Raw genomic sequence first — 12,735 nt, 5'->3', positions numbered from 1 at the left:
CGTTGAATCGTGAAGTGTCTGACTGTGTGATCTTCGGCAACCGGCCCCCGGTGCCACTTGACCCTGGCTCCGGCCCTTTGTCTTTTGAACTCCTGTCTCTGAGTGTTTCTCGATTCTGTCTTCCTAACCAAAATATTGCCTGTGATTTTTGCCTCCAACTCCCTCTGGGTATCTCAGGTGCTAAGTGTGTTTTTGCCCCGGTAGCATTTCATGTCACGGATACGCGTTTATTTAGTAGACCGAACTGTCAAAAAGTGATCGTAATCGTGTTCGCAGTAACGTGTTTTGTTCCTAACACCGGTTCATTCAAACACAGGGTACTTGCCTTGAGACATACTGTAAAAAGTGAATTGGTTAGTTGTAGTATGTGTGACGTGTGATTTTTGTTTAAGTTTAATAGAAGTGTTGTGTTTATAACATATGGTTTAAAAATAAATGTACTTATATTTTTCTACCTGAAACCTTGAGTCAGTGTTTGCTTGAGTCACAGTAATTGTGGTCCCTTTGTGTAATCTCTGCTACTGCTCATATACTCTTGAGATAAACCTGGCTGCTCCGCCACTGCTACCACTCTGACATAGTAGTACAGGCTTGTACCAAAGGTAAAACTTGTATTGCCACCTGTAGTCTTAATTGTGTGTAGTGGTCCCTAAGGGCACTGCACAGGATTCTGCTTAACACTTTAAACTTATTGCTCACATATGGGATGCTTTTAAAATGTTCGTAGGGGACACCACCCTCTAAAAAACCCTTGGCTAGTTCGAGCAACCAATAGTGGATTTTCATGGTAAACATTTGCACCACTCCAATTGGAAAAATACACCAGTAGACAATCATTAAGATGTGATAATCAGGGACGTCATTTCACCAAAACGTCAGGGGTAGCAAAAGTGACATCACACGACCCTTGACCTCTGATGGCATCATAGGAAGTGATGTAATTGGACCCCACCCCGAAGTGACATCACAGGAAGCGATGGAACATGACCTTTCACCCCTTGACAAAACAGGAAGTGGCATCACATAGAATTGTTTCTAAGTACGCTATTAAAAATACGGTTATGATGTCACTGTAAAGTGATATACATTTCATACAAGAATGGATCACCATATGTATCGTTAATATCAGTGTTTATAGACTCATATTACCAAATTACTGTGAATTCAAACAGACAATAATGATGTGTCATCATATAGCACTTATGCTTTAGCGCTTCATATAGAACAAATATATATACAATATCACCCAACCAGTGTTAGTACTCATTTATCAACCGCGGCAGGCTGAAAGGCTGAGTTCACCTTGTCGGGAATCGAACCTGCAACCAGCAGATCACACACACATAGCAGCGAGCGCTCAACCCACTGAGCTATTGTACCGGCTATAGCTGCCAGAAAACAAGACACTCCAGAAACAAAGAGCCACATGCTACCGGCCATAGCCCAGGAGCCTCAATAAAAAATAAAATAAAATAAAAATATATATCATTTTAGTTTTTTAGGGATAGCAAGTGAGACCACAGGGTTAGCAAGTGAGACGTCAGGGGTATCAAGTGTGACCCCAGGCGACCCCTAAATGACGTGCCTGGTGATGATCCCCTGCTGTGTTTTGTTACCCTTTGACCCTAAACTGTAGGTGTGCCTGCAGTCCGATCCTTGTCACCCCACAGTGTAGTTGCATTACCTAACATTGGCTTTCATTTGTGCATGATTTTTCAATCATATCTTAAAGCCTTTGCATCTTTTTTCATTTTTAGTTAGGGCTATTAGGTGACACTAAAGCTGTACAGACAGGGAGACATGGCATATGAGGGAAGACACGACGCCTGCAGGTGTTGTTTAATTATTTGCCCACCAATTGTCTGCACCCAGTTCCTGCTCCTCCTCGTCCAAAACACTTCCCCATGGGAACTCTTTGAGCTCGCTTTAATGAAGCCTTACCATCAAGCTTTGCACTCAAGTGCCTGCCAGTGTTTTTTTTCGAAGCAGTCGTCTGAGAGTGAATGGCTTAATTGTAGCTGTGAAAGCTGTAAACACTCTACTGGTGTAATACAAATGTCCAGGTCTATCTTCAGCCACTCAATCTATAAGCATTGTGTGTGTCCTTTACTGAAGACCTGTTAAAAACCACCATTGGCAAAGCCAACATTTTTGGATTGTGTATAAGAATCTGCCGTGAGATGCCCAGGTGCTTGCGCCATTTTCCACCTGCTACCATTGACGGTCAGGTAGTATCACTATGGCTGTGCCTGGCAATAAATCATAAAAGCCCAAACTGTTGGCATCACCAATGGCTGTTTTCTTTGCTTTAACCCGCTAGGACTCTCCCAGGGTTTGATGAGGCCACTGATAGATATGTGGCAATGCCTCCTTCCTATTCTTTTCAGTGTTCCGGCGGAATGAGCGAGAGTGACTCGTCTTTGCATTTATGGATGGAGGAACAATGATTTGTGCTTGTATTATAACTACAAACAAAGGAAAACCAAGGATAGCCAATAATGAAGGGACCGCCTAATTGTTGCAAAAACATCTGAGTAATTAACACCATCAGACAGCATTACACTCCAATAACTCGTGCCTGGATCGAATTGGAATCAAGACTTTGAGTCTCTTTGGTTGTGCAGAAGAAGATCAAAAAAGCACGTTCCACCAAACGGATTCATTAAAAATTATGTGATATGATATGATGTGGCATTTATAGATAGATATGTGGTATCTGGTTGGCTGGAATTTCCGTCAAGATCAAATGAGGACTATTCTCTTCAATAAAGGTTCACTCAAGAGCTATGAGTATGTCTTTGTCAGGTGCCAAGTGGCACCCTCATTGTTGATATGCAGTGCCATGCAGTCATGCCAAACCTACAAAGCACTGTTCAACACAGAGGATAGACCCTCCTTTCCCACCTAAGTGGCCATTTGCGAGGTACCCTTTGACTGTGTGCATTCCAGTTATCGTCTGAACCACCGAACGCTTTCACCTTTCATATTTGGACCCACACATCCCAAATGTTAGCTCAGAGTATCTCCGCTTTGGACTCTTAAGACCCTTGAAGGTGCTGTCTCTTAGGAGATTATTTTTGTGCTATATAAAAAAATGATTTAATTTGATTAAACATGACTGACCATGGACAGCAAGCTTCTTCAGCATAGGTAATGGTTGATTGCCCAAAGTAATTGACAGATTCTGATCGATGGCATCATTATTTCCGTCTGAATACCTGAGTGACATGCTTGGAATCCTCGGATAGGACATGGGTGATCTTCTTATCCAAATGATTTCATACAAACCAAATGATAAAAGGTGTGTGTGTGTACTTCAAATAACATGCTGTGGAAATAAATCTCCTTAACATGTCCTCCACACAGTGGTGTATGGAAGAAGCCTGAAAGAAGACACCAGGGGGGAATATAGCAGTGTGTTGTACTAGTGTGAATATCAGGTGCAAATGGAAGAAGAGACTATGGGCCTCATTATAACCCTGGCGGGAGGGGTTTAACGGTGCCGGTAGAGCTGCCGGCCCCGTTAACCCGCTACCACCTCATTGGGAGGTCTGCAAGGTCAGAATGACCCAGTATTTCCCCATTCAGGGAACCCGGACCCGGTACGCGGAATGGGGGAAGCTATGCCGCAAATAGCGGCATGGCTACTTCCATTCTTGTAACGAGGCCCTATGGGTATGCCCTGAAAACACATGCATAACATCTAAGCAAAAACGTGCCCATTTCTCCCATAATGCAATAGTGTCCCTGATTTCCCTGCAATCTCTTTGATTCTGTGGCAAATCTTCCCTGAATTCAGTCAATTGACCCTATTCACAAAGAAATTGTTCTATGCACCTCCCTGAATTTGATACAAGTTTGGTAGAGAATTCATTTGGTCAGTTGCCAGTGGTTTCTGCCGGATCCTTTTGCAGCACATGGGGTTTTAACAGTAGGGCAAGAACATTACAAAGGGAGTTCTACTGGAATGAAGAGAATAGTGCTTATTCCAGAGGTGGTTAGAACACTACTGCATTCGGTTTTGAACCAGAGTTTTACTAATCTTTATATGACGAGGAAAGATTATTATTCTATTTGCTCAATTTATTTTTATGTTAACTAACAAACATCAGGTTGATCCATGTTTCCCACAGTCCAAAAATATATATTGATATGAATTAAAAATGGATTGACAGATGAAGCCAGTTTCCTGCATTTGCCATTAGGCAGGAGGGACAACTAGCACAAAGATGAATTTTGACCATTTTCTGCAGCACTGTGAAATCTGTACACTTGGCCGCAAGAGCTGCATTTCTCAGCACTGGGTCGATCGTTTAAACAATCATGTAATAAGTCAGCTCAGGATCAAAACGAAAACCAGTTCATGGACTAGACTTCAAGGGCCTGTTTCATAAAGATTTGAACTGGAACAAATGAGATCACTGCGAATCTGTTTGATTTGCACCTGCTACCATATGCCTGACTCACATAGTCTAAAATTGGAGCCAACCAGCCAATGTCGTGAGCTTGTCGAGTGATGTATTGATGCATGGACCTTTTCTAGCATCCTCTTACCGAACACTTCCTACTACCAATCCCAACCCAACATCTTTGCACAAGAAACCGGCTGTATGTCATCAATATTTTCTTTAAGGTGGTCCCTAGCAATACTCTTTGCGAAACAACCTTCCTGCTTTTTCTCATTAAGTTAAAAGGCAAATGTTTTTGGGCTGAATTGGAAATCTGTAGGTTAAAAGAACTGTGCTCTGATTTCCTCAGCGAGGGCACAGAATATTGGTCGCAATCAGAAGTTTATGAACATCAAATGATAACTTCCAGAAGGGATAGAAACTAATTACATTTATATTCATTTTTAATATGGTGTACATTCTTTTCATAGCAAAAAGTTAACAGAAACATTTCATTAGTCATTTAGATTTGCATAATTTTCTAGGAGTGTAAATGGACAAATGGGTAATTGGACAAACTAAACTCCCTCTCACCCGACTAGAATGGTATGTATGAACACAACATTTCTCTATTTCTCAAGTAAATTGTGAACTATTGTACACCAGTTCATAATATTTGTTTTATAATGCATCTGTGAAAACATAGGCTTTGATTTACTTAACTGCTGTAAGAAAACACTGCACATTTTGCAACAAACATTCTATGACATTGTTTTATATAATTTCCCCAATTTGATTCCCTTACAGCCTTCCCCATTCAATGGCTTGGCTGGTAAAGTATCCCCCCAATGGGTTATCAATTGCTATCGAGGTGTGTATGCTCACTTGAGGGCTCGTCTTTTAAAGCAAAGAACCGGCATGGCATTTCATAGCTCCAGGCAGCTTTAACCAGCCAGCTATGCCTACCAGCCTCGGTTTGGAAATCATTATCAGGGAATATGGTCCTATTTAGTCAGAGATGAGGGATTCATAAGTTTATGTTTCCTTCTTCTAGAATGTATTTACATCTCCTGAAGAAGACGTCACTATAATAAAGTACAAACGTCGAAACCGGTAGAGAGGAATTTGGAATGAGGTCGTGGTTGAAGATCTCTTGGACCCATCCCATTTTTGTCGGCCACTTTTTCTATTCAGTGTGGCGACATTGATTTCACATTCTTTCTATAAAATTACTTAATGAATTATATGTCATGATTTTTTTTATAGATTTTAGATTTTTTATTCATTGGTGTTTTGAATGAGTGAATTGACGAATGATGGTTGTATGTGGATGAATGGTTGCACGTTTGAATAAAATGAATTGTTTTTGATAGATGTGTTCTTAAAAATCACTTTTCCTGCTATGTAATTTTTCGCAGTAAGTGCTGATTAAATCATGATTCAAGTCATATTAAAAATGTATCAGGTTTAATACATTTCCTTAATACTCAATTTCAAATTATATCCTTTGGATGTTCCTTTCCGCAATCAACCTATTTAGTCAGGACCTGCATCAGGTTTTCTCTTGATAGGACCTTGTCAGGGTTCCTTCAATCATCTCCAGGAATTATCCCACTTCAGCACCTATCCTCTCAGGCAGTGTTTCCCCATCTGCAGACTCCCAGAGTTCTCCCTATGGCCTATCCTATTTTCTTGGGCTTAAATAGATGTTGTAAATTCCCATGCAGTGTCATATGACCTCATAAGGGCATGGGTGTTTGTTCCGCGCAGGGGAGAAGTCCTGCCACTTCTTCTGCTGTTCACCTCAATGCCGCTGCTGCTTTCATTTGGCCCCACCCACAAACCTCTGAATCTACCCGGCCTCCCCCGCGAGGGCAAAGCCCGCAGGGTTTAAGGGCACGGGTGTTTGTTCAACGCACGGTGTTCGGTGCCACCTGGATGAGGCCATGGTACCTGATTGCTGAACTTACAGCTTGCTGCAGGCTTCTGTGTAAGTGTGAAGAAACCATTGTGTCCTTGAGGAGAGAGGACTAAGAGGATGCCATGTGCCCGGGGCTCTTTATGTATCCAAGTATAGGTGAGCAGTTTGGCAAGGGGAGTTACATCTTTGTCTGGTCCCTGGCAACCATATGCTCCACGTTCAGGTCCTTGTGCTCTGAGCTCTGGGTGCTAGCCATCACCAGGACTTCAAATGTTCTTTAAAGGTAGTGAGAAATCAAATATGACTGTCCAATTTCTTATCAAACATCCAGCTGCTCTGCCTGCTACCTTCCCCATAATGCCCTTGCCTTTCCTCTCCCCAAAACAGAAAATACTGACCACGAGGAGAAAACTGCTGACAGCCTCCCCTTGTCCATCATTGGATGTGGGGAAGAACAGTCCCAACGGTGCTCAAGGATCAGTGGGCGAAGCTCATGTCCTCGTTAGTGAAATTCGGCAATTCCTTGTAAATGTGAATATTCCAGTAAGCCTGGATCCCTGGGGGGCAAAGCCACTGAGCATGCTGCCGAGGTTAAAAACAATAAGCGCGTCAATGGTTCCAGCAATAGGGGCACAGATGCCTCCGGTGAGCTGGACTATCGGGCCACTGAGGCCACTGAGGTTGTTGAGGCCCCTATAAAGTTTTTGGATATTCGAACAATTCTTGGGGACAAGTGTGATAAAATGCCCTGGGTCCTAGAGAGATGCTCTTCACCAGTGCCCTCGGAAAGCCAACAACCACAGGTGAATGTTACCCCAGCACTCACTACGATCATCATGCCAACCACTTTGAATACCACAATGCCCACTAGACTGTCTATCAATCACGCTCCACTTATCAAATTTGATGCCACTGTCATTTCTGATGTCATGGGGCTCGCAGTAAAGACTGACTGAGGGAGTCAAACCACACTGAATGCAAATAGTAAGATCGATACCAGCCAGAATGATATCGAAATTAGCGGATCTCAGGGAAGGGTGGGTAAAGAGGAGGGCCTCTGTAAAGCTACCCAATAAGGCCCTTTGGCATGTTCCCTTGCAAGTAGACCCCATTGGGGCCAACAGAGGCTCTAACCTTGATATTGATTGACTCTTCCCATTGCACCGCCTGCCCAGCCCGACCCCCACTCCTCCCCACTCCGGGACAGAGCCTACAACCAATCCAGTCTGAGATGGTACTGAGGACACAGGGATCCACGCATGTAAATGCAATCTTGTTCTGTCTAAACTGGCTTCAATCACAAATCTTGGAAAAGTGCGGAAGAGGAGAATCTTTGGGGAAGATGTCCAGCATAAATGAGGGCATAAAAGGGGTCATGAATCACCTGGAGACTGCATCACCTGCCCACCCTGTTACTTCTCCTAAGGATTTAAATTCCAACCCGGAAAGCCTGCACCCTATTAAAGACCATTGTGAAAACCGAAAGGTAAAAAGTGCTCTGCCTGACTATGTGGTTCTGCCCCCAAAACCCAAAGAAAGTAGGGTTCTCCATCAAGCACTCAGAAGGTCATTCTATCCCAATCTATACAGAGCATAATTGGGAGGGGAAATTGTGGCCCCAGACCAAATTCCACTATTACATTACATTACATTGTAATTATAAAGTGCACTATGGGCCCGTAGGCGTAAAGGCGCTAACAAAAACAAATAACAATTATACAACGAACAGGGTCTCCTATACTATCCTAAACAAGTCCTATCTCAGGCGGTCATAGAAAAAAAGAACCAAACCTATTAGCCGGATACTTGCACTATAGTGCTGCCCCGAATTGCCAGATTATGAAAAGAGAAAGGTTTTAAGTTCTTTCTTAAAGATGGCCAGCAATGTATGTTTGCGCAAATAATCTGGAAGTAGATTCCACAAGATAGGGTCTTTGAAGGAAAAGGCCTCATTCTCCGCTTTTGAAGTTTTTGGTCTGACATGCTCCAGAAGATTGCAATCTCCAGATCTTCACGCTCTAGTGTTTACCTTGATGTCTCTCCTGTTGAAGCCCATGTAAAGTACACAGATGTCAGATATATGTACACATGCCTGGTAGCTTTGATATGCACAAGATGACCAAGCTAGGTCTCTCTGCTCATTGTAACCATGAGCCAAGCTTACATTCTGTAACTAAGACATATTCTTGCAACAGCGCCTCGATGCCCTTGGGCTGTAGTGCGCTTTACAAATCCAAATAAATAAATAAATACATGAATTAAAAAGCACACGCAGAAAATACAAGTGGCCCTTTTAGGCCTGTCGCGGGCCCTGTGATTACAGACCCAGCGTGGGTGGGAAGCAGACCACTAGCTCCCCAGCAGGGCTGGGTTAGTTGTCCAATGCCCATCTTGGTATCAAGAGTGCTCCTGAGTCTTAGACATGCAGGGAGGGGCTGTTTGCTCTCCATTGCACCTGCAGAGAGGCCTCCCTCTGCACGGGCAGACCTGTATAGCATCAGGGGTCTGCATGCAGGAAGAGGCGCCGGTCGACTGTCGGCCACAAGGGCTTCTGCAGCCATAGGGCTTTGAGAATTGGCACCTTTATTCCCAACCTCGAAGCTAAGTTGACTTTTATTGGTGCAGACATATGTGATAGTTGGCGTGCGGCAAATATGGAAAAGCAACAATGTTGCATCTTAGTGCCATCACATGGCAGCACAAAGGCCAGCTGCGGAATCCTGAAAGGAAGCGGATCCCACCGGTTGCCATCGGTAGGCGGCTCAACATTGAAGAATGCTTGCTTGGTGCCCTTTGTTCAAAAACATTTAAAGGAATTTCCAATAGTTACAAAACACATGCTGCAACATCACCTACACATACACATCAGGAAAGCCTCTCCCTGCCTCACCTTCCAATGTAGCAAAACTCTTATCACCACAATTGTCCTCAGAAAACATGCTCCTTCCGGCCGACCAGTCTATTTCCTTTTCCCTCTTGAATGCTTGAGTTTGCTACCCTCACAGATTTTAATCTCGCTGTACCCTCATCCTGCTCTGCTCACTGCTACCATGTAGGCTGGCTCTCCATGTGCAATGTATTTATTTATTTATTTATTTATGTGTTTATTTATTTATTTATTTGTTTGTTTATTTATTTATTTATAAGGTGCACCTAGCCCTGAGACATCTGGGCGCATTTCTTAAAAGGACATATGTAACAATGTTACAAGCAGATTGTGAGAGACTGAAGAATCATAAGAGGTGCAGTAGAAAGGACAGGAAAGGAGAATAAAGGCTAACATTCTTAAATATCTAGCAAGTGCATTCTTAAGTATCTAGGAGGTGCAGTTGATCAGAGTAAGGGAAACATTCCTAAATCTCTTGCGAGAGGAGCCATGTTTTAGATTTTTTTCTGACCTGATGGAAGGAGGGTTCTGATCTTAGCAATAATGGTAGGGTGTTCCATAGTTTAGCAGCTAGCAATCGTTCCTTTTCCCCATTCCTTCTGCTGGTTCTTGAATATACCCACTGGCTCCCTGCCCCCACACAGGAATATCTCCCATGGCTGTCTCTCATGCTCCCCTGGATTGCCAAGTATTTCTTAACCTTACTGTGCCCCACATTCCTTGCGTCACCTTCTGCTTCCACTCCTTCTCTCCATGCCCCTCACCACTGGAACTCCCCAACTCCAGAGATCAAGACCTCCCTTCCTCAAGACTGGGACACCCTGCACTCCCATGAACCAACCCTCCCACTGGCAGGGTAATCATTGCTCCCCAATGATTGAATCCCCCAACCATACAAGCGCAGGCTGCGCAAGTGGAAATAGAAAGTTCACATGGGCAGAAGCGGCATTGGTGCCAACGCAAAAGCATCTTCACTGCATTACACTGGTGCCAATCCACCAGTCTCTGGGTCATCCATTACATGGCTGCTGACTTTTGCAGTCACCTAGTAATGGGCTTGCCAATGTTGCCACCATGACTATTGCACAATGTTTCTGATTAAAGCACTTCACCCTCTGCAATAAATACAAAATACACATAAAAAACCCTAACTTTAAAAAAACAAGTGACATAATATGTGTTCCCTGATTTTGTCCACCAAAAAGTGTTGATCTTTATGAGGAGTCTGCATTTTTCATTTTGTTTGCCACAAGTAAAAAACTTGATTTCGGTATGAATTACCTTCTGATTGGGAATCCATTTCTCAGCGAGAACATTTGATAGCATTGACCCTCAGCTCGAGAAGTAGTTCCAACAGTGGAACTTGTTTGTGATGAAATACTGCGATGCTGTTTCTGTACACATCTATATATATATATATATTTATGTATATATTTATTTATTTACTTTTTACATTTATAAAGTGCACTGGCAGCCCAAGGGCACCGAGGCCCTGTTACACAGAGAGTGACTTGGTTACAAGTTACGACATTGCTGCTAGTTACATGAAGCGTAGCATGGGAGCAGGTTACATGGTGGCATGGCTAATAGATGACAAAGTTACTTGGAAAGGAGGCAGAGTTACATGCAGGACAATTCAAGAATTTAGAGCATTGTGGGTAGATACTGAAAGATTTCAAATGAACAGTCGTATTTTGATTTCGTGTATAGATCACCATTTCAAGAGCAGTGCTATAGACTTTCAGTAAACTAAAAAACACTGTTCAGGAAATGGCCAGTGACTTCTGGCAGTGATTTAGGTACGGTGGTCGGTGAGGGCCAAGTTTATGCCCAAGGAGATCTTTGTATGAATATGAACACACTGCTCCTCTTTCATCGTGGTTGATCAGACACCCCGTCCCTGTGCTGTTGATCGCCTTAGCTCTTTGGATGTGCAGTGCTTCCTGTTCTCTATCTGCTGCCACTTAGTACTCGACAACGGTTTTTGCGCCTTCGCATGGGTTTTTATTCGCGAGCTAAATGTCTTCTCTTGTATTTCTGTTGCAGGATCATGTCTACACTTACCTCCTGGATGGCGAAGCCAGGCTGATGTACGATGACCCCCCACATGAGCTGCCTCATGAAGGAAAACTCAGGTAAGCCCCACAAATCAGCGCCTGGCCGGTGTCCTGATGAAGCATTGTCTCGGGAGGATAGCTCAGGGGCAACGGGCTCGCCTTGGAAGCAAGACGACACAAAGCAACACAGGTTCGATCCCTGGGTCCTCACTTAGAAACCTCTGGGTATTAAGCGCGGTATAAATAACTTATCACAATTGCCTCTTCTCCACAGAAGAGCCGAGCAAGACTTGGCAAAGTACCCACATTTTGGGATCCAACCCAAGCATTATGTCTTTCTCTTCTTGCTTTCTCCTTAAACTTTCTTCCAGTAGAGCTGTCACCACGAGACACCCAGATGTCAAACAGACTGTTACTTCTTTGCGTCAAAAAAGACATATAATGTTAGTTTTTATATCTAAATGTGTGCAGTCACTGGACAGTTGTCATTAGATTTTGATGCATTGTCTCTTTTGTATGGATATTTGTATTGACAATGTTTCACATAAGTGCTTTTTTGGACCTTATTTGTCCAACAAATGCCCAAAACACTAAGGAAAAAAAGGAGCTACGAACGTGTTTAAAATACGACTTCCAGTTTTGGAGGCTGCTGTAGTTTGGGGTAGTTTTGGAGGCTGCTGTAGTTTTGTTTTCAATGGAAGTCTCCTGTAGTTGATCTCTCAACTCCCTGTGACCAGATAAGAACATTTAAACATCCAATGGCTACCCTGTGTTTCTATTTTACTTTCAGAAGGCTGGGTAATTCTATCTGTCTTCCTACCCAAATATTGGCTTCCATCCTTTTTGTCACTAAACTCATCCCTCCTAAAACTGTACTCATTAACGATTTTTTTCATTAAAAAAAATGGGCAGAATTCCATATTTCTAGCATTTTGGGAGAGGAATCTGGGACTTCCTCTTCCAAAATGTTGACTGAAGCCCAGTGTGTGCAGCCCTGTCCAGCCCAGGGATAGCTGAGTAGGAACTCAACACTTGCAGGGTGCTGTGCTGATGTGCAGGAAGAAGGTAGCGAAAAGAGTGCTCGTTAACTCTGTTGAGTAAGTGAGAGAGAGAGAGACAGACTGAGAGTGAAGGAGAGAGAGTGAGAGCAAGAGAGAGAAGAGAGAGGCAGAAGAAGAGTGAGAGGATTGAGAGCGACAGACTGAGAGAGATAGGAAGACAGACCGAGAGAGAATGAGATAGTCAGAGACAGACAGGCAGAGACAGACAGCAGACAGACGCAGCGAGACAGACAGACAGACAGACAGAGAGAGACAGATTGACAGAGAGAGAGAGAGACAGAGAGGCATACTGAGTCAGAGACAGACAGAGAGAGACAGGCAGAGAGAGAGTGAAAGACAGACAGATAGAGAGTGAGAGACAGAGAGAGACGAACAGAGAGAAACAGACTGAGAAAGACAGACAGACAGAGAGAAACAGGCA

General features: G+C 43.4%; 1 protein-coding gene across 3 annotated transcripts in view; it reads left to right on the top strand.

The window, feature by feature from the left end:
* PDE2A (phosphodiesterase 2A) overlaps positions 1–12,735 on the top strand; it is a 2,546,881-nt gene that overhangs the window by 1,540,976 nt on the left and 993,170 nt on the right. For all 3 annotated transcript variants that reach the window (XM_069640246.1, XM_069640248.1, XM_069640247.1), the window contains one exon: positions 11,243–11,331. In XM_069640246.1, coding sequence (XP_069496347.1) covers positions 11,243–11,331 — 89 coding nt within the window. The remainder of the gene's footprint in view (positions 1–11,242; positions 11,332–12,735) is intronic.

This window comes from Ambystoma mexicanum, chromosome 7q (assembly GCF_040938575.1).
Source record: "Ambystoma mexicanum isolate Mex_15411 chromosome 7q, UKY_AmexF1_1, whole genome shotgun sequence".
Classification (NCBI taxonomy): Eukaryota; Metazoa; Chordata; class Amphibia; order Caudata; family Ambystomatidae; genus Ambystoma; species Ambystoma mexicanum.
The sequence above is the reverse complement of the archived record's forward strand: the minus strand, read 5'-3'. Positions and strand labels throughout refer to the sequence as shown.